Here is a 19041-nt window from a genome sequence, read left to right as displayed (position 1 = left end):
CCCCCCCCCCCCCCCCCCCCCGCCCTTCCCCCCCCTTCCACCATGTCCTCCCTGGAGCAGCTCATTGCCCGCAAGAACGAGCTGAAGGCAAAGGTGAAGGAGCTCAAGGTACATGCCTCCTCTCCCTCCCCCTCCCCTCTCCCCCTCCCCCTCCCCCTCCCCGTCCACCCTCCTCCTCACACTCACCCTCCCCCCCCATCCCCATCCCTTCCATCACACAGACATCCGGTGCTGCCGACACAGACATTGCGCCGGTGTACTCCGAATACAAGGCAGTCTCGGCCTCGGTCCATGATCTCGAGACTGCGGCGGCAAAGGCGAGGTCTGCTGCGGCGGCAAAGGCATCGGCGACCGCATCGGTGACGGTGTCTTCGGGAGAGTCTCCCGTCGAGTCTGGAAACCAGTCGGCATCGGCCGTGGCGGAGCCGAGCGGCGGGCCTGGCTCGGCCGTGGCGAGTATCGATGCCGAGGCCGCAGTTGGGGTACTCGAGGCGGAAAAGGCCGCCAAGAAGGAGGCGATTAAGCAAGCCAAGGCCCGCGGCGACGCTGATGCTGTCATCGAGCCACTGTTTGAGCGGTATCAGGCGGTGCGGGCGTGGCTCGGTTCGCGTGCCGGCCCGCCGCCCCTGACCGACGACCAGCGCGCTGAGCTCTGCGGGCAGCCAGCGGTCGTCATCTCGGTCGAGGCTGCCGACGATCCAGACAGTCAGGCCGCTGTGCCGGCGCTGTCGTCGGCCGGTCTCGGCTCGGCTGTCGTGGCCCAGCACGCGCTCGCGCCCGGTGGGCCCGGCGCAGACTTTGTGCCCACCCGCGACATGCTCGAGGCGGCCAAGCATGACGTCAAGGGCCAAATCAAGGGTGCCAAGCTCATGGGACAGGGCCCCGAGTTTATCCAGCCGCTGTACGACAAGTACCAAGCGCTCCGCGAAGTCCTGGCCGGCTACTCGCCCGCTGCTGCCCGCGCCTACGCCGCAAAGTACATGCCGGCCGGGCAGCTATCGCGTCGCCCGTCTATTATCCCTTCGGCCCACGTCTTTGATCAGGTCGACTCAGCGCCAACAACTCCACGTTCCGAGGCATCCGATGCGGGCGAACCGTCGTCGCCGGCCGCCGCTGCAGCCAGTGCCCCGGAACCGGAGCCGGAGCCGCAGCCGGAGCCAGAGCCAGAGCCGGAGCCAGAGCCAAGGCTGCAGGCCCAGCCGCTCCCCACCACCGATTCCGCACCATCCGTCGAGCCGCCGGTCGTCATCCACACCCGGCAGGCGTCGGCCGGCGTTCCGGATCCCGCCGACGCCGAGGCCGGACAGAGCTTTAGCCAGATGATGTCGGGCGATCCGCGGATCAACCTTGCCAAACAGGCAGTTGTCACTCAGTCGTTTGATGCAGCTGGCCAGCCGCTCGGTGAGGCGGTCGATCTGGGCGTGGCCGGAATGGAAGACGACGAGGTGTTTGAGCTCTCGGACGAGGGCTCGGACATCGACGAGGACGCGGTGACCAAGCAGGGCCTGCTCGAGTTTGAAGAGTCGGGCCTCATCTCGAAAAAGTTCAAGTCGCGGTTTTGCACCGTCTCGCTCGCCAACATTGTGGTGCACAAGGGCAACTCGGCCGACGCACCGGTCCTCGCCACCATTCCGCTCTGCGGCGCCTTTCTCCGTTTCAAAAGCTCCAAGAACAACACACAGTTCTCGGTCATCTACGGCAAGAACTTGTGCCACACGTTCAACTTTGCAGCCAAGACCAAGGCCGAGCGGACCGAGTGGGTCGACCGCATCCTCACCCACATCTTTGACTGGCAGTTCCAGATGCGCGAAATGACCATGGCGGCGCCGGCCCCGGGCTTCACCGGCGCCATTGTCTACCGTGGCTGGGTCCAGCTCCACCTGAAGGCCGACAACCTCGACGCCAATGTTGGCATCGCGGACTCGGGCATGAAGGGCGCGTACGAGTGGGTGTGGAAGTTTGCGGTTCTCTCCGACTTTTGCCTCTCGTTCTACGACGACATGCCGCGCAACGTCGACGACCTCGACATCGGCGAGGTCCTCCGCCTCCCCATCATCTCGACCGTTTTCCACCCGGTCCGCGACTCGAAGCTTCTCGCGGCCTTCCGCCGCAAGTTCTGCTTCTTTGTCGACGCCGGTCTCCCGTCGTCGTACCACATTGCCACCTCGACGCTCGGCGAGCTCAAAAAGTGGGTGGCCAAGGTCTCGCTCGCCGCCCGTTGCGCCCTCTTCTCTGCCGCGTCGCCCATTACCTACGCCGGCTCGCTCGATGGCTCGCCAGCCACCCTTTACTTTAAGCTTGACGGTGCCGTCCGCAACATCGAGGTCGGCAACGCCCGCGTCGGCATGCTTGACTCGCTCGATGAGCCCATGTGGGAGGCCTCGGTCGGCGCCCTCAAGGAGTTCCGCCTCGAAAAGGACGACGACGACACCTACCTCCACCTCACCATTGGCAAGCTCGACAAGCCGTTCCGCTTTCTCCTCATCGAGCGCGGCGCGTTTAACGTTCTCAAGAACGTGATTAGCGAAGTCGTCGCCACCCGCAAGGCCGCCGAGGCCAGTGCCCAGTAGAGCTCCATCTCACGGCAGCGGGTACAAGTACGCACCGCGCTTAAAGGCCACGCCATCGACAGCGGCAGGGAGCTTGGCACCGGCCTCGACCATCGCAGCGGCATAGAGGTAGAAAGAGGCCTTGTTGGCAGGCACCATGACCTCGTCGTACCAGGCAAGGAGCTGGTCGACGCTCGACACGGCGTCGAGTGCCGCCACCACCTGCGAGACGCGGTCAAAAACGTACCGCTCTTTGGAGATCTCGCCCCAGAACCGGTTTGTCTCCTGCGCAAGGCGCTTGTCCCGCTCAGAGACCGCGAGCTTGCGCGCCGCCACGTGCTGGCTAAACTCCTCAGCCGACATTTGCGCCAGCTCGGCGCGGATGTCCGCGAGCGCGGCGTCGAGTGCGGCGTCGAGCGCGGCCGGGTCCTTGACCGCCGACTGGATGACGGCGCGGACGCAGACAGTGCCCTCCATTTCGCTCGAACTGACGTCAACAATGTACCCGAGCTGCTGCTTGGTTCGCAGCTCGTGGAAGGCCGGCTGGTTGATGACCTGTCCGAGGAGGCCGACCTTGGCTTCGGCCGCCGGGCTGTTGACTCCGGCCTGCCACACGGTGTAAATGGCCGAGTTGGCGTTGTCGGCGTCGGGCCCGAGCTCGGCAACCACCAGCGGGGCTGTTGCGCCTGGGCGCGAAGCGCCGAGCGCTACCACCCGCCGCGGCTGGGCGAGCTCGGCTGCCAGCGGGACCGAGCAGTACGCCTCGGTCAAGGCCGTAGAGAGCGAGGTCACCGCCACCAGCGCCTCGTCGGGTGTCACGTTGCCGTGGACCAACGCCTCGAGCGAAAACTGGGCAAAGAGCCGCGGAAGAAAGGCGACGACATCGGCGAGCTTGACGGAGCCGATGATGGCCAGCTTCTGCTCCGGCGTCCACTCGGGTGCGATGAGCGTGGCCTTGGCCGCCTGGAACGCGTGCATGTATGGCTGCTGCTTGCGAGCGTTGAGGTATGCCCGCGTCATGAGGTCCCTTTGCGCAAGGAACACGCTCTCGCTATCCAGCGCCGGCGCAGCAAGCTTGCCCACCACAGCCTCGAGCAGCTGCGGCAGCTTGTCGCTGTAGCCCGAGACCTGGACCACCATGCCCTGCGGATCGTAGGCGAGCGCAAACTTGAGGCCGGCGACTTCGGCAAAGTACGCGTACGTGTTGAGCTCTTCCTTGATCATGTTGATGGCCAGCGCAGTGAGGACGACCGACCGCGGCGAGGCGTACGCCAGCGGTGTCTTGATCTTAACACACACCGAGGCCTTGGGCGTCGCAAACGTGTTGTCCTGTTTGTGCCAGAGCTTGACCAGCGGCGTGTCGGCAATGACAACCGGCGCGTACGTCTCGCCGGCTTCCGCCCCGCCAGCAAGCTTCTTGAGCTCAAGGTTGGTTGGGATGAACAGGTTCGGCGTCGGGAGGCTGAGCTCGACCTCGAGCTCGGCGGCGGTCTTGCTCACTGCTGCCACGTCGAGTGCGTGCTGCTCGTACGAAGTCCCATACCACCGCTCCTCGGCGTTGGCGAGCGGCGCCACCGACTTGGAGAGGTGCAGGACGCGGACGTTGGTCGGGGTGAGGCTCTCGAGCAGAACACGGACCGGCTCCGGATCATAGGCGTCAGCGAGAAAGAGGGTCGAGAACGCGAGCACGTCCTCGGGCGCCACCCGCTGCAAGTTCGATGCGACCGAGAGCGCGGTCTTGAGCGGCGCCTGCGGCTCCTTGGCCGCAAACGAGACCTTACCCATGGCAACCAGCTCGTCGTAGACCCACTCGAGCGCCGCCGGGCCGGCCGCGCGGACCATGTCCGCGTACGCAAAGATGGTTGCCACCACCTCGGTCACGTTGGCCTCGCCGGCTTCGGTGAGGTCGACCGAGACGGTAAAGATGTCAAAGTCGGCGGTGGCCAGGCCCGAAAGCCCTGCCGAGAGCCCGGTCGCCCAGTCCTTGGCCTTGAGCGCCGCCAGAATCGAGCCTGCAGACTCGTGGCCAAACAGGTGGCCGAGCACCGACGCTGGACGCGTCTTGTAGTGCGGCGCGCAGGGGAGGACCGGGAACCAGAGCGCGACCGAGCGGGCGTCAGCGACCGGGACGACCGAAAACCACTGGCCGACACCGCCGTCGCCAAACGGCAGTGAATCGGGGTTGGTGGAGTCAACAACGCCGTCGGCGCGATGAACAGGGCGCGCATCAGCAGTCCGCGGCATGGCCGCAAACTTGGTACGGACGGTCGCCTCTAGCTCGTCGAGCGACTCGGTCCCAAGCACCGCCAGGGTTGCAATCGCTGCCGAGTAGTACTTGGCGTGAAAGGCAAGCAGGGCGTCGCGGACGTCGATGCCGGCCTCCGCCGGCGTCGTCTCGAGCGTCTCCTTGGAGCCGGTGCCAAACTTGGAGAACGGGTAGTCCTCGCTGGACGTTGTCCGCATCAGCTGCATCGTCCGCCACACGTCCACCTGCATGTTCTTGGCATGCTCCGAGTCGACCGCGTTCAGCTCGCGGCCGGTCGCGTCTGCGGTGAAGAGCGGCGCCACAAAGAACTGCGCAAAGATGTCGAGCAACTCGTTGAGCGCTGGCGCAGCAACGTCGAAAAAGTAGACCGTGTCCTCAAACTGCGTGTATGCGTTCGAAGAGCCGCCATGCTTCTTGAGCGTCGACGAGTACGCCGTCTCGTCCGGGTACTTTTCCGTTCCCAGGAACAGCATGTGCTCCAGAAAGTGTGCCAGGCCAGGCAGTTCCTCCGGATCCGACATCTGACCCACGCCCATGTCCAACGCAGCCGCGCCCTTTTCGGACGACGGGTCTGTATTTCATGATGTGGTCGATCCAGAGAGTCGATGTGTGGGCGATGTGCAGTCGGGCCGTGGTCAGACCGTGGTCGAGGTGGACCAACCGTCCCCGTACGTTCCATTCACCATTCGGTTGCGACGCGGTGAGTTGGTGCCATTCACGGCCTGCGCCCGTCTGCCCCCCTCCCCCCCCAATACCAGTAACCTGGCGATCGCGCCGTCCTGCCCTCCCCCCCCCCCCACCTCCACCACCACCACCACCACCACCATCACCACCTTCACCTACCCGAGATCAGTACGGCACGCAGACCGTTGTCCAGCTCGATGTAGCGGTAGTCGCGAGAGTCGGACGGTGGCTTGAGAATGGTGGGCATGGTCGAGGCCGTGTCAGCACAGGTCGCACTCGACGACATGGAACCACAGAGGGGCAAGGCGGTAGAGACAAGTACAAGACAGAGGAGCAGCACAAGTGAGTTGGTGAGCGTAAGCAAAGGGAAGCCCAGATTACGTGACAGTGTGGAGGATGGGATAGTCTTGGTCGATGCTCAGGTCTGTTGCTACACGACAAGTGGTGACGTACGAGGACGAGCAGCACAAAACCACACTTGGCCTGTGCTAGCTAGCGCACTTGTAGTTACCATCTGTCGCAACCGTGACGGCGACTGCGGCGACCGTGGCGGGACGATCGAAAACTGCACCGTAGCTATTACAAGGTTCATTTTGGCACATTGATCGGCATGGGTCACGAGACAGGGAGCTTGGCCCACATCCATACCCACATGTCGTAGATGACGCCAAAGAGAAGGAGCCAGTAGACCCAGAACGAGACTCGGATGATGGGCTCGCGCCAAGTGTGGAACCTTGACTTGCGGACGTACTTGATAAAGGCGAGCGACGAGGCGCCGACGACAAAGAACGAGGCCAGGCGGATGTATGTGGTGGAGAAGCCCGACCGGTGGTCGGCAAGCCACGCCTCCCACCACTCGTCGACCGACGACTTGTCGACAACGTGGACCAGGGCCCAGTGGACCGAAAACTCGATGGCGGTGAGCATGAGGTCTGCCGAGAACGGAAAGGCCACCCCCAGGAACGAGGCTGCCACCACCGAGAACATGTTGTCCATCACGTCGCCGGTCGCGCCGTCGGTGGCGGCGTGGAGGAACGAGAACACAATCGAGATGATGATCAGGACCGCAGACCGCGCCCCATCAACCGCAAACGCTGTCCCGGTGGCAAGTCCGATGAGCGGGGTGTAGAAGAGTGTCGTCTGCATCTCGTACTGTCGCGACGGCTCGAGCGCGGCCACAGAGTAGAGCAGGCCCTTGCCCACAGAGTAGCCTGCAGAGACCACGCAGTGCAGTCGCCACATCACTACCTCGGACGCGCACATCTCGATGAGCACCACGCACGTCACCATGATGAGTACAAACTCGAGGACAGAAAACAGCAGCCGCATCCACCGCGTGATGATCTTCGGCCGCCGGTACGAGTGCACCACCCATGGGAGCACCAGCCCACAGAACACGCCTACATACACTTCGGGTCGCCGCCGCATCGGCACCTCGGTCAGCAGCGCAAAGCCTGCCATCATTCCCGCAGGCAATGCCAGCGGCATCCAGATCAGCGACGACCGCACCCACTTGCGCACGGGATTCGACGCACGCTTCGAGAGCGCGTTCGAGTACTCCACGCCCGACTCGTATGCTACCCACAGGTACCACACGTAGAGGAGGACCGGGAATTGGAACCACGGGTGCTGGACCACCCACGCCCACAACTCGCGTACAGACACTTCGCGGAGCCGGCGCGAGCTCGAGCTCCGACGCATCGCCATTGGTGAGTCCACGATGGCGTCATCACTCGCGCCAGCTGCCGGCTCAGTGCCCGGCAGGTCAGGCTCGCTAACCGCAGTGGTGTGCGCGCTGCCGCCGCCGGACGTCTCGGCTGTCGACGCCGCCGCCTGCGAGCCACCCGACGGGCCTGCGACATCCGCCACCCGCGCCCGGTTCTCGAGCCGCATTATGTCAGCGTACGCTACAGTCCGTGGCGTGGGCTCTGGCGACGACGTCCGACGCGACCAACCAGTGGCGAGCGGGAGCGCAAGTGAGAACTTTTCCTTGAGTCGCGGCAGCGCCCGCAGCTGCGCCAGCCGAGGCGACGGCGCAATGGCGCCGTCGGGCGCGTCGTCTTGGACAGGCACAAAGTTCCAGAGCTTGACGCCGTCGGCCGAGGCCGACACAATGCGCCACTCGTCAAAAGCAAGACTGCTGATCTCGGCGATGTGGCCCGAGAGCGCATAGAGCGGCTCGATCTCTGCACCAAAGGCACGGGTGATGGAGACGCCAAAGCCAAACTCGGAGCCGATGTTGATGCACGAGACTGCAGACGTGTCGTAGACAGTGAGCTGCGAGCTGGCGCCCGCCACCAACCGGCGCCCGTCAATTTGCAGATGGCCGACATGCTGCCGCGAGGTGACTCGCAGCGTCTTGGCCTTGGTACAGCTCGCGAGGTCCCACAGCTCCATGCGGAGGCACGAGGCAAGCGAGGCAACCAGCTCGCCGCCGTTGAACTGAACTCGGGTAACTGCCCTTCGCAGCTCGAGCGTCGCCAGCTCGGTGCCGCTGGAAATGTCCCAGACCTTGATGTGGCGGTCGGCGCGCGAGGCTGAGACCAGCGTCCCGTCGTCGATGTCGATCGACGAGACAAAGTTGAGGTGGTGGACAACAGTGAGGCACTCGCCGGTCATCATGTCCCACACTCTCACGGTACCGTCAAACGAGCCCGAGCCGACTAGGCCGCCGGCAAGAACCACGCACGTGACTGAGTCGTTGTGGCCCACAAACTCGTGGGTCCGGGTCGAGGTGTGGACCGAGTAGAGCGCCACCCGTGAAGGTTCGCCACCAATAACCACTTGCTCGCCGTCAAAGTCCATGCACAGCGCCTTGCCAAACGTCATCATCACATCCTCCACCCGGTGGGTCACCAGCGAGTAGACAAGGACCTGGCCGCGCTCGTCGGCGACCACAATCCACGGCTCGACAATCTTGACAAACCGCGCAATGTGCGGCGACGGGAGGTTGTCAGCAGCATCAAGCCCCGCCAGCGCCGCCACGTCGTCGGCAATGCTCAAGTCCAGATCAAAACACTGGCACCGCCCGTAGTTCCAGTTTTGCTCCGTCTCCACCTTGGTCACAAAGTAGTTCTTCCAGTCGGTCACTAGGTGCATACCCGGAAACGGCATAAAGAGCGAAAGGTACTTGGCCCGCCACAGCAAGCGGTCGCCGCCAAGACGCCGCAGCCGCCGGCAGGTTGACGACAGCATGACCACATCGTACACCGAGAGCCATTCGATCATGATGTGCATCACAATCTCGTCCGGCACCTCGGCAAAGAGATCCACCTCGTACTCGTACTCGTACTCGTACTCGTACTCGTAGGTGTAGCCACTCACAGGACCAGCATGCCCAGCAGGACTATCTCCGCCGCCGCTCTCGTCCTCGCTCTCCCAGCCCGAGCCCCAGCCCGATCCGATCGAGTCCTGCCTCACATGCACCCGGACAGTGAGGCCCTCATCGTCCAGCCCATCGCCAGCATCTCCACTGTCAGCAGTACTTTCCGCCTCGCCACTTCCGACACCGCGGCCAGCAGCATCACTGTCGACGGCGACGCGGACGCGTGTGCGGCGCTTGTTGCGGTGCCTCGCGGTGGTCCGCGAGCGGAGAACGCCTTCTCGGGCACGGCGAGCAAAGCGAGTGACCGAAGAAGGCGGCGAGAGGTTCGGAAGGACGCGATGAGAGAGAGCAGCAACAGCGCGACCAGGAGTGGCAGCCACTCGTTGAAGCGTCCGTAGTGCCGGTTCAAACTGGTTGGCAAAGGGCATGCCGAGCATGCCGTCCTGAAGGTTCTCCAGCGACGACGCGCCCACTCCCGAGAGCGACGAGATGGCGTTCATGGACCGCGACCGTAGGTTCCTCACCCGTTCCATACCTCCGCCTCTTCCCCTACACGCCCGTCTAGCCTATATGCGACAAGTGCCCGGTTGTTCCCCTTCGCACCGGCCTCGGTCACCCCCTGCCTGCCTTCTCTCCGCCATGCCGCGATGCCGGCCGTGATGGCTCTTTGGTCATGTTGTCGCACGCGAGTCATGGGCAAGCGCACTGGCTTACTGCGCTGGGCGGATGTCCTGCGGTGGGTGGGGAGTCTGGGCGATACGATGGCGTCAAAAGTCACATCGAGCGTCGATTTACTCAGCTCAGCATGCCCGAGGGCACGCAGAGGCTGGCTGGCTGGCTGGCTCGCTCGCTCGCTCGCGCAAGGATCGACAGCGTTAGGCCATGCCGCGGGCACGGAACTCATCGAGAACATTGCGGAAGGTCTCGATGGAGACAAGACCATTGGGATCAAGAGCAGCAGCAGCGGTGTGGACCGAGTCAAAGACTGCCGGCGTGAGGTCGATGCCGGCACCAGAGACAATGTCGCGGAGCTCGGCCTTGGGTAGCGGAGTAAGAAAGTCGTCCTCGGTGACACCGATGGTGTGGTATGGCGAAGGGTTGAGCAGCTCCCACGCGCCCTTCTCGTCGCCGTAATTCTGACGGTCGTCGAGCTTGCGGACGCCCGGAGGTGGGACGTCGGACCGGATGGACGGCACGCCGTAGACGCGGTCGCGGTCAACGCGGCCAGTGCCCCGCGGACGGCCCTTGGGCACCTCTGGCCTGCCCAGCGACGGATCCTCGGCGAGCAGCTCTGAAGGCAGCGAGTTGTGGATGAGCTCGCCGGCTCCGATCGAGTCGGTCCGCGAGACGGTGCCAAAGGCCTTGTCCGGCACCTCGCCGGTGGCCAGCAGCGCCCGCGAGCGCGAAACGCCGACCCGTGGCTGGGTCTTGGCGTGGAGCTCGGCCATGTGCTTGGGCACAAGCACCGCCGTGTGGTCGCCACCTTCCACGTCGTTGGTCCAGGTGAGGACGCCGGCGACGCCGCCCTCGTTGTACGAGCGCTCCGCCCGCGCCCCGAACCGGTGGGTGGCAGGATCGATGTTGCGCATCGAGAGCCCAGTGCGGACTTGCTCGCCAGGCGCGTATGCCCGGTGCGACTTTTTGTACATCTCCACAATGCGTGGATCGGTCTCCTCGACGTTCTCGCCGTCAGATGGCTGGATGAGCTCCTTGGCCGACATCGACGAGTCCGAGGCAATGCCGAAGCGGTACTCTGGATTGCGGACAGCTTGCGGAAGCTTTGCGCCACGCGACGTTGCCGGCGCTGCACCCAGCCGCCGGTACACCCTCCCCTTGAAGGTGGCCTCCTCGTAGATCTCCTCGGCCTCCGCCAGGAGCTCCGACTTGTACGGCAGCTTCATCAGAGCCGCGGTCGAGTCAGGCCCATGGTTTGTCCTCACTCCGTACGAGTACGCATCTGGCCTCGGCGGCGGATCGTCCACCGTCACATGATTCCTCGTCCTCTCTCCAGGCTGCCTCAAATACGTCGACCGGAACCGCCTGACCGTCTCGGGTGTGGCTGCCCGCCCAGGCGACTTCAAACACTGAGCCGTTGAGCTCGCTCCTGTCGACGACCGCACACCAGCCTATCCCGTCTCCCTCCTGTTAGTCATGTCCATCTCAGATCCCCCCAAGACTGAGGAGGAGCACCCGCCGTGGCGCCCCCCCCCCTTCCCGCCGCTTCCCGCCCCGCCGGGCACCCGACCTACCGCCATGATTTCCGGGTTGCGGTCATACGACCGAGTGGATGCCATAAGTACTGCACGTGTGGATGTGTGTGTGTGTGTGGTGGATGGGTAGGTGTAGTGGTAGTGGTGGTGGTGGTGGTGGTGGTGGTGGAGTGTCAGTCGGTGTCGTGCCCGTTGTCCCCCCCTCTTTGCTCGGCCCCAACGGCTACTGTCCGGCGGATGGCACTGCCGCAGGCCGGTGCGTGCAATCATCCTCGATCTGGCCATAACTGTATGGAAAAGAAGGTATGGTTGTCCTGACATATAGTACATACGTAGAAAGGGAGTGTTGGTCAGGTGAGGTGGTGTGGAGGGACAAGGATCACCAGGATACGTGCCATACGAGCAGTTGAGGTGGGGGTGGGGGTGGCAAGGCGCCAATCCACACTGGCAGGAGCCAAGAGCGGGACCTGGGGTTATCCAAGCCCGATCTGCGGTATTACCCCCCCCATCAAGCACTTTACACACATGTATGACATGTGCACAATCTTGGCTATGTCATGGAGAGAGTCACACATGTCGATATTTTCTATTTCCGTGTGTACGGTCCAAAGTATGCCTGGGTGGCGGTGGGGAGCGAGTGACGAGGCAACGACGGCCAACGACAACGACAACAACAGCGACCGTAACCGGCGTGACGGGGAGAGGCGGATGCAGACATAGGCTAGAGTCAGACTTGTCGCCAGGTTGAGAAGACAACGCCGGGAGGAGGGAGGGACGGACGGACGGAGAGAGAGACAGAGAGAAAGCGCGCGTGAGTGTGTGTGAGAGAGAGAGAGTATGGTTGTCCGGTTGGTCCTCGTGCTCCATGCGCCCATGCCATCATCGACGCCATCGATGACCAAGGTGGTTCAGGTTGATGATGATGCTGCTGTGAGAGAGCTTGTTCAGCTGGCACAAGCACGGTTTCCGGCGCTGGCAGGAGTGGCATCAAGCGAGCTGGTTGTGCGGGCGGGACATCGATACGATCCGCTGCCGCATGGGGAATCGCTGCAAGAGGCGGGGCTGGAAGAGAAGGCTGTGGTCCATGTGGGGACTGATGATGCTGTGCTGATGGGCATGTACGAGACAGAGTGGCGGAGCAAGGCCGATGGCGACGATGTCATTCTAGAGGGCCTGCTCGTCAAGTCGTCGGGCAAGAGCAGGCACAAGGGCTTTGACACTCGACTGTTTCGGCTCTTCCACGATCGGCTGGAGTACTACGCGGTGAAGAAGGGCTGGCGTCGCGAGGGCGAGGTCGGGACTGGTGGTGGGAACGAGCCGGTGCTCAAGGGCATCATCTGGATTGCGTCGATTGTAACCATCGAGTACCCCTCACGGCTGTCGTCGCCGGCGGCGGTCCGCGAGCTCAACGGGTTTGACATTGCGACGGTGACGCCTGACGGGATTTCAGCACCGCAGCAGTCGCGCGAGCCGCCGCCGGCCCGGATCTACACCCTGTACTCGGCAGGGACGAGCGAGATAGGTAAGGGTACCGAGTGGAAGAACTCGACCAAGACCAAGGCCAAGGGCAAGGCGCTGTCGGCCAAGTGGCGGTCGGCGGTGGGCAAGGCGTGGCGAGCGCATCCGACGACTCTGCGAAAGGCCAGCATTGTGCCGCCGCCGCCGCTCCCACCGCCGCCGTCTGCACCACCCAAGCCTATTTTCCGCCCGGCGGTCCTTCAGCTCTCCCCACTGGCGGGGAGGCTAACGCCGCAGGTGAGCGTGCTGTCGGCGCTGGAGCTGGCGCTGCCGTCAGGTACGGGCTCTGTTTGGATTCTGGGCTCGCGCGACGGACAGCTGGCGGTTGTACCTGGCGGTGAACGGGCCGCCGACGGCGCATTCCATCACGCTGTCAACCTTGCTGCAGTGGCGCTACCCGACTCGACGTCGATGGCGGTGCCGGGCAAGGGCACGACCAAGCCGTCCGACGAGATGGGGCCTGCCGTTGACGTCGACGACCACACGCTGTCTGCGGCAAACCTGGTCCTGCGGGCGAGCATCAAGCGCGGCGTGTTTATCACGATCCACAGCGTGGCGCGGATGGTGGGGCTGTGGAAGCTCTGCTCACGGGCGCGACCTAAGCTTGTGCATGCGACGTATGTGTCGTCGAGCGCAGCAGCGTCGCTGGGCGTGGCTCTTGTCGATGCCACGAGCCGGCTGGTGTTTGTGGCTTCGGGCCGCAACGTGCTCGCCTTTTCGCAGGGCTCGCTCAACTTGCTACTGACGGTGCCTGCAGCTTCGCTCTCACCGGTAGCAGGCCTGGTCTTTGGCCTTGTGGCGGGCACGTTCTGGTCGAGTGAGGAAAACGACGCGACAATCCATGTGTGGGAGGTGCTGCGGCTCTCGTCGCGGCGGTTCATCTACCAGTCGGTGGAAAAGCTGACCGGTGGAGCCAAGACCTCGGGCTTTGAGCCGTCGACCGGGACCGCCATGCGGATGATCGGCGGCCGGCTGCTGCTGACAGCGGCCAAGGACGGCACGCTTACGCTGTGGGACATGGCTAGCCGGCGACAAGTCGGGCGGCAGGCCGCAGTCCGCGGCCTCGTCACTGCCGTCGACGTCCACGTTATGACCCTGGCCGGACGACTGGCGGCCTACGTCATGGTCGGCACCGGCGGCATCCGTGGGCGCGCCATCACCGGGTACCGGGTTGGACTCGAAGCAAGCGGGGATGACGGGGCACTTGACTCGGACTCGGACTCGGACTCGGACTCGGACTCGTCGTACTCGGACTCGGAAGCAGAGGCACGCAAGGCAGCGCGACCGCTCCGGATGGGCTTTGCTGCTTACCCGTACGTGTCGATCGAGGGCCTCGGGACCAACGTTGTCCAGCTCAAGGCGGTACCGGATGCAGGTGATCCGGAAGGGCCGCCGCTTCTCCTCGCGCAGCTCCGAAGCGCGCTTGTTGTGCTCGATGCCGCCACAGGGTCCAAGGTCGCCGAAGCCTCGCGGGTCTTTGACAGCGGCGAAGGCAGCGGCGAGGGCATTGATGGGACGGCAGCGATCCGCGGCTCTCGCGCGCACCCGGGCTCACTCATCGTTTTCTCTGCCAAGGGCCCTGCCTTGCTTGAGGATGTCAACACGACACTCGCCGGTCCGCTGCAGATCCTCCGCGACTTTGTCAGCACGTCCGAGCAGGCATACATCAACGCGCTGGAGGTTGCCAAGGCCGCCCGTAGCGAGTACCGAACCATCACCGCCAAGCATCGCGAGCAAAACGAGCTCTTTCAGCGTGCGGTAATGAAGAAGCTGCAGTAAGGTTATGGGGGAAATACAGTTGGAGTCAGAAAAGGGGGGGGGCAGGTGGCAGCAGCTGATCTGATCCTGGCGACGTCACCAATGGGGAGAGGGTTCGGGAGGGGGCAGGAGGGGCAGAGTCATGGGGGGGGCAGGGGCAGGGGGGGCTAGGGAATGCGGGGACAGGGGGAAACAGGGTCACCCACTTGACGCACAGGGAAGAAACGGTTGCGGCAAGCGTGGAAGGAGGTAGTATGAACGCAGACGAGGCGCAGCGGTGCGTGGACATTGCCCGTAAGGCTCTTGCCCGCGGTGACTTTGCCCGAGCCCGCAAGTTTGCCTCAAAGTCGCTCCAGCTCCACGAGAACCCAGACGCACGGCAGGTGCTGCAGACCATTGCCGAGGCCGAGGGCGGGAGTGGTGGTGGACGTGGCGGAAGTGGCGGAAGTGGCGGGGGTGGGAGCTCGGCGGCGGCGGCGTCGTCGTCGTCGGCAGCAGGAGGAGCTGGCTCGGCAGGAGGAGGCAAGGCGGCGGCAGGAGGGACGAGCGCTGTGCCGCAAGGCCACGTGGACGTCATCCGGAAGGTGCTGCAGGCCAAGAACGACTACTATGCAGTGTTGGGCGTGGCCAAGACGGCATCGGGCAAAGAGATCAAAAAGGCGTATCGCAAGATGGCGCTCAAGCTGCATCCGGACAAGAACACGGCGCCAGGGGCCAAGGAGGCGTTCACCTCGGTGCAAAAGGCGTACGACTGCCTCAGCGACGAGAGCCGGCGGAGCGACTACGACTCGATTGGGTTTGATCGCGAGGACGCGGCGGCGGCGCCACGGGCGCGACCCGAGTACCCGATGCATCCGGACGACATCTTTGAGCAGCTGTTCCGGACGCACTTTGCGCGGCAGAGCGGACACTACCGGGCTGGCGGGCGTGGCGGCGGGTTCCAGCGCGGACGGAGCCCTTTTGCAGGCTCTGATGGCGGGGCTTTTACCTTTAACATTGCGCAAATGCTGCCGCTGCTCTTTGTGCTGGTCATGGTCCTGCTGTCGGCCACCGATTCGGGCGCGGCGGACCCGAGCTACTCGCTCTTCCGCGACGCAACGTACGCGGTTCCGCGGTTCACCCGCGCCGAAGGCATCATATACTTTGTCAAGCCGGACTTTGACGCTTCGGTGGCCACGTCGGCGAGCAGCCTCTTGGCTGTCGAGCGACAAGTAGCGTCCGACTGGCGAGCGTACCTTGCTGCCGAGTGCCGCCACCAGTCAGCCGTGCACCAGCGGCTGGTCCAGGAGGCAGCGAGCGCGCCACGGGCATCTAAGGAAGAGGCCACCCGCGTGGCGCATGAATTTGCCACGCCTGCGTGCTCGCCGTCGAAGCTCGACCCGTCGCAGCCGATCTCGTCGTACCGGGTCGTCCAGTCGCACTGACGCCGCGAGCAGGCACTCATGCGAGGCCGAGCGCCGCCGCCAGCGCTGGATCCATCGGGTCGATGGCGTCGGCCTGCTTCTCCAGCTTGCGCATCGGCCAGAGGCGGGCCGGCAGAGCGGTGATAAACGAAGAGATTGCCGCATCCGGCTCGAAAAAGTACTCGCCGCCCTGCAGCGAGGCGAGCTCCGCCGCGGTCGAGCCGAGAATGCGAACCTTGTCCATCGAGTACCACTGGGTCTCGGGCCCGGGGTCGCGGGCTAGCGCAGGCCCGCTGCCTGGCGAGAGCGACGACTGCGTGTCGAGTACCAGCGGAGTCTTCATGTCGGCCTGGACGGACCAGTACTTGAAGGCGACAACGACAGGAACCGTCGGCCGCGGCCGGCTCATCATTAGCTCGCGGACCTTGAGGTGCCTCGCATCGAGATAGACTGGAATGTACGTGGTGTAGTACTCCGAGTCGGCGCCGCGCCACTCGGCTGTGTGCTCCTTGAGGTTTGAGATGAGCGAGTGGTCTAGCGCCATGAGCACATCGCGCGCCCCGCACACGTTGTCCATGTCAAAGCAGGCCTTGGAGAGTGCGAGGAAAAAGTCGCGGACGGCAATTCGCCGCGACTTGGACGGCTCCTGCAAGACCGCATTGAGGACCCACATCGAGAGCGTCTCGGAGAGGGCGAGCGAGACTGCGAGACCCGGGGAGGCCGCGCGCAGCTCGGCAGCGCTCGGCTCGCCGCCGAGTCCCAGCAGCTCGCCGGGCACAATGTCCGAAAACGCACGGTGCTGCAGGAGCGTGATCTGCTCGGCAACCTGTGCCGGCGAGCCGAGCGCAAGCGTGGCCACTGCCAGAGTGGCACCCGAGCCCCCACGGGAGTCCGAGCTCCCGCCAGCGTCGAGATACGGGACACTTGGCCCGCTCGAACCCGGTAGCGGGCCGGCGACGACCAGGCTTCGGGCCATCTGCTCGAGCTTGGCGCGCTGGCCAGCCTCGACGCCCGGCGCCACCAGCGCCTGCGACATGAATCCGAGCGCGGCGTTCATCAGCTCGCCGTTATTGGCGGCAAAGGCATGCGGACGGAGCGTGATCCACTCGTCAAGAAAAGCAACAACACTGGCTCGGGCTTTGGAGAGGCCAATGACAAAGACCTGCATGGCCGCCATCGACGCGCCGGCAAGCTGCTCCAGCGCCTCACGCATGGAGAACATGTCCGCCAGCGCCGCCAGGAGCTCGTTCCCGGTGTACATCATGTCATAGGTGTAGACAAACGACCGAGCAGCCTCGGACGACGGCGGACACTCGGGATCAAGGCCCAGGACGTGATGGAGGATGCGATTCCGGGTCCCGCCAGCAAACTCGCCGTCACGGACCACGCCCGTCTGGGCCCGATAAGCCTCCCACCTGGCCCCGACTGCGATCGAGGCACCAATCGAGTGCTTTCCGCCGTTTGTGGTGTATGTTGCCTTGTTGCCTGATCCAGCCGTCGTCCCCGATGCAGCCGCCTTGCCCGACTTGGCCTTCTTGCCCGACTTGGCCTTGCGAACACGGACACGGACACGCCCGCCAGACTCGCCAGACTCGCCACATTCCCGAGACGGAAGTGACTGAGGCTTGGCCGGTGCAGACATGTGGACGGAGTGACGTGTGTGGTGGTGGTGGTGCGGTGGGTGGTGGTGGTGGTGGCGGCGGTGCCTGTGACGTTTGGCGCGCGCCAAATGGGGGGCAACACGATAGAGGCAAAGGTGGGGAGCGATGGACAGCAAATGGGCGATGGATGGTGGTGTGGGCGTGTTACGCGTAGGCCTGGCGGTCAGTTTCGTACGATGTGAGGTTGGCGGTGACCTTGAACAGCTTGGGATGCTCTGGTGAGGCCGACGGAGGGCGGCGCTGGTGGAGAGATCGAGAGTGGTCGACAGAAGTGTCGTCATCGTGGCTTGTGGCCGGATGAGAGAGATAAGAGGGTGTGCCTGAAGCCACAAAGTCGATGGCGGCCACCGGCGGATGATGGGCCCGGGCAAGGGCCCGCTTGAGGTCGCGGATCTCGGCCCGCGCTTTGTCTAGCTTGGCTCGGAGCGCGTCGTGAGCGTGGCGTGGGATGTAGGCGGCCGGATCGGTGAGGGCTTGCGACGACCGGAGACGGGCGGTGGCGTGATGGGCAAGATCCTCCAGCTCACCGACACGGAGGTTGAAGGCAGCGCGGGATTGGACAAGCTGGCGGTCGCGGGCCTGGAGCAGAAGCTCGGTGTTGGCCAGCTTGCCGTGGGCGGCGTCAAGCTGCTGGGTGAGTGCCGAGCGTTGCGAGTCGGCGTCGGCAAGAGCGGCGGCAAGCTTGGACCGGGTCTTGTCGAGCGCAGCCACGAGCTTGGCTTGATTCCGCTTGGCCTTACCGAGCTCGGCCTGCAAATCTGCAATGCGCTTGACATTGACGGCCTTGGCAGCGTCTGCGGCCTTGCGATCTTGCCGCTCTGCGGCAAGCTCGGCCTCAAGCGCCTCCACGCGGTCCTCCAGGAGCTCGACATGGGCCTTGTACCCAGCTTGCGAGGTGTGAATCAGCTCACGATCCTCAAGCGCACGCGCATGCGCAGCCTTGAGCTCTTCAGCCAGCATGCGGACTTTGGCATCGGCCTCGGACTCGGCCGAGGCCTCCGGCTCCGGCTCCGGCTCAGCCTCAGCCTCAGCCTCAGCCTCAGCCTCGACCTCGCATGCGTCCGACACCTGATCCAGTCTCGGTGGGGCAATGTTAGACTCGTCCAGGACACTCGGCTTGTTCCGCGGCGGGACCATCGGGGTTGGCGGCGGCGTCGATCTGTCGCGCATCTCCTGTAGCCTCAGCTCGTTGGGGGTGTTGAGGGTAGAGCGATGGCGAGCGACGTAGCGGGCGGCAGCGGCGGTGGTGGGCGACATCGGGCGAGACAAAGCCGATCCTTCCATCGAGAGTGTGTGCGAGATGGGTGATGGTGAGCGGGCGAAAGAGTTGGCGGGAAACTGCGACGTGTGTGCGGAGCTGGCGGTGGCGGCGGGCGGCGGACTCTGCTTGAGCCAGTAGGCGACTCGGGCCGCCGTGGCCGGGTCGGGCGAGGGACGAACAGGAGCACGTGGGGATGCAGACGAGCTGCGGGCACTTGGTGATGTGTTGAGAAGGCTCAATGTTCGTCGCCGCCACTCGGGCATGTCGTTGCCTCCAGAGATGGACCGCGACATGGGGGTAGTCCGGGTGGTGGCCAGTGGAGTGGGGGGCGGGGCAACGGTCGGGTGGCGGTGGCGAATGGGGGGGGGGGGGGGGAGGGGGGGGGTATAGTAGGTTGGTAATCAAT

General features: G+C 64.4%; 8 protein-coding genes across 8 annotated transcripts; 3 read left to right on the top strand and 5 right to left on the bottom strand.

Annotated features, from left to right (window-relative positions):
* Positions 1 to 42: 42 nt before the first annotated feature.
* On the top strand, positions 43 to 2631 carry AMSG_02250 (uncharacterized protein; the record flags this gene model as incomplete). The annotated part of the gene is made up of 2 exons (XM_013905346.1): positions 43 to 108; positions 222 to 2631. The coding sequence occupies 2 exons, from the start codon at positions 43 to 45 to the stop codon at positions 2568 to 2570; spliced, it is 2415 nt and encodes an 804-aa protein (XP_013760800.1). The 3' UTR covers positions 2571 to 2631.
* AMSG_02249 (insulin-degrading enzyme) lies at positions 2475 to 5792 on the bottom strand. Its single transcript, XM_013905345.1, has 2 exons — positions 5659 to 5792; positions 2475 to 5386 (listed from the first exon to the last, which is right to left on the bottom strand). Exons 1-2 carry the CDS (start codon positions 5783 to 5785, stop codon positions 2580 to 2582), a joined length of 2934 nt encoding a protein of 977 aa, XP_013760799.1. The 5' UTR covers positions 5786 to 5792; the 3' UTR covers positions 2475 to 2579.
* Positions 5793 to 6071: 279 nt separating this feature from the next.
* On the bottom strand, positions 6072 to 9391 carry AMSG_02248 (uncharacterized protein). The gene has a single exon (XM_013905344.1). It carries the CDS (start codon positions 9355 to 9357, stop codon positions 6115 to 6117), a length of 3243 nt encoding a protein of 1080 aa, XP_013760798.1. The 5' UTR covers positions 9358 to 9391; the 3' UTR covers positions 6072 to 6114.
* Positions 9392 to 9699: 308 nt separating this feature from the next.
* AMSG_02247 (flagellar associated protein) lies at positions 9700 to 10810 on the bottom strand (the record flags this gene model as incomplete). The annotated part of the gene is made up of 1 exon (XM_013905343.1): positions 9700 to 10810. The coding sequence occupies exon 1, from the start codon at positions 10723 to 10725 to the stop codon at positions 9700 to 9702; it is 1026 nt and encodes a 341-aa protein (XP_013760797.1). The 5' UTR covers positions 10726 to 10810.
* A 985-nt stretch (positions 10811 to 11795) lies between these two features.
* Positions 11796 to 14335, top strand: AMSG_02246 (uncharacterized protein). The gene has a single exon (XM_013905342.1). It carries the CDS (start codon positions 11872 to 11874, stop codon positions 14329 to 14331), a length of 2460 nt encoding a protein of 819 aa, XP_013760796.1. The 5' UTR covers positions 11796 to 11871; the 3' UTR covers positions 14332 to 14335.
* A 190-nt stretch (positions 14336 to 14525) lies between these two features.
* On the top strand, positions 14526 to 15876 carry AMSG_02245 (DnaJ subfamily B protein). Its single transcript, XM_013905341.1, has one exon. The coding sequence runs from the start codon at positions 14565 to 14567 to the stop codon at positions 15732 to 15734; it is 1170 nt and encodes a 389-aa protein (XP_013760795.1). The 5' UTR covers positions 14526 to 14564; the 3' UTR covers positions 15735 to 15876.
* Positions 15751 to 17355, bottom strand: AMSG_02244 (uncharacterized protein; the record flags this gene model as incomplete). The annotated part of the gene is made up of 1 exon (XM_013905340.1): positions 15751 to 17355. One exon carries the CDS (start codon positions 17353 to 17355, stop codon positions 15751 to 15753), a length of 1605 nt encoding a protein of 534 aa, XP_013760794.1.
* A 163-nt stretch (positions 17356 to 17518) lies between these two features.
* Positions 17519 to 18544, bottom strand: AMSG_02243 (uncharacterized protein; the record flags this gene model as incomplete). Its single annotated transcript, XM_013905339.1, has 1 exon — positions 17519 to 18544. The coding sequence occupies one exon, from the start codon at positions 18542 to 18544 to the stop codon at positions 17519 to 17521; it is 1026 nt and encodes a 341-aa protein (XP_013760793.1).
* Between the last annotated feature and the right edge of the window lie 497 nt (positions 18545 to 19041).

This window comes from Thecamonas trahens, assembly GCF_000142905.1.
Source record: "Thecamonas trahens ATCC 50062 unplaced genomic scaffold supercont1.9, whole genome shotgun sequence".
Lineage (NCBI taxonomy): Eukaryota > Apusomonadida > Apusomonadidae > Thecamonas > Thecamonas trahens.
Note: the sequence above shows the minus strand (reverse complement) of the source record. Positions and strands in the feature narration are given on the sequence as shown.

What these genes read in the sequence shown, in the direction of transcription:
- AMSG_02249 (XM_013905345.1), bottom strand. Translation starts at nt 5,785, where the DNA reads ATGTCGTCGAGTGCGACCTGTGCTGACACGGCCTCGACCATGCCCACC. An exon ending in GCGTGCCGTACTGATCTCGG is followed by an intron (nt 5,387 to 5,658) that starts GTAGGTGAAGGT and finishes CATGAAATACAG; the next exon opens with ACCCGTCGTCCGAAAAGGGC.
- AMSG_02245 (XM_013905341.1), top strand. Translation starts at nt 14,565, where the DNA reads ATGAACGCAGACGAGGCGCAGCGGTGCGTGGACATTGCCCGTAAGGCT.
- AMSG_02246 (XM_013905342.1), top strand. Translation starts at nt 11,872, where the DNA reads ATGGTTGTCCGGTTGGTCCTCGTGCTCCATGCGCCCATGCCATCATCG.
- AMSG_02248 (XM_013905344.1), bottom strand. Translation starts at nt 9,357, where the DNA reads ATGGAACGGGTGAGGAACCTACGGTCGCGGTCCATGAACGCCATCTCG.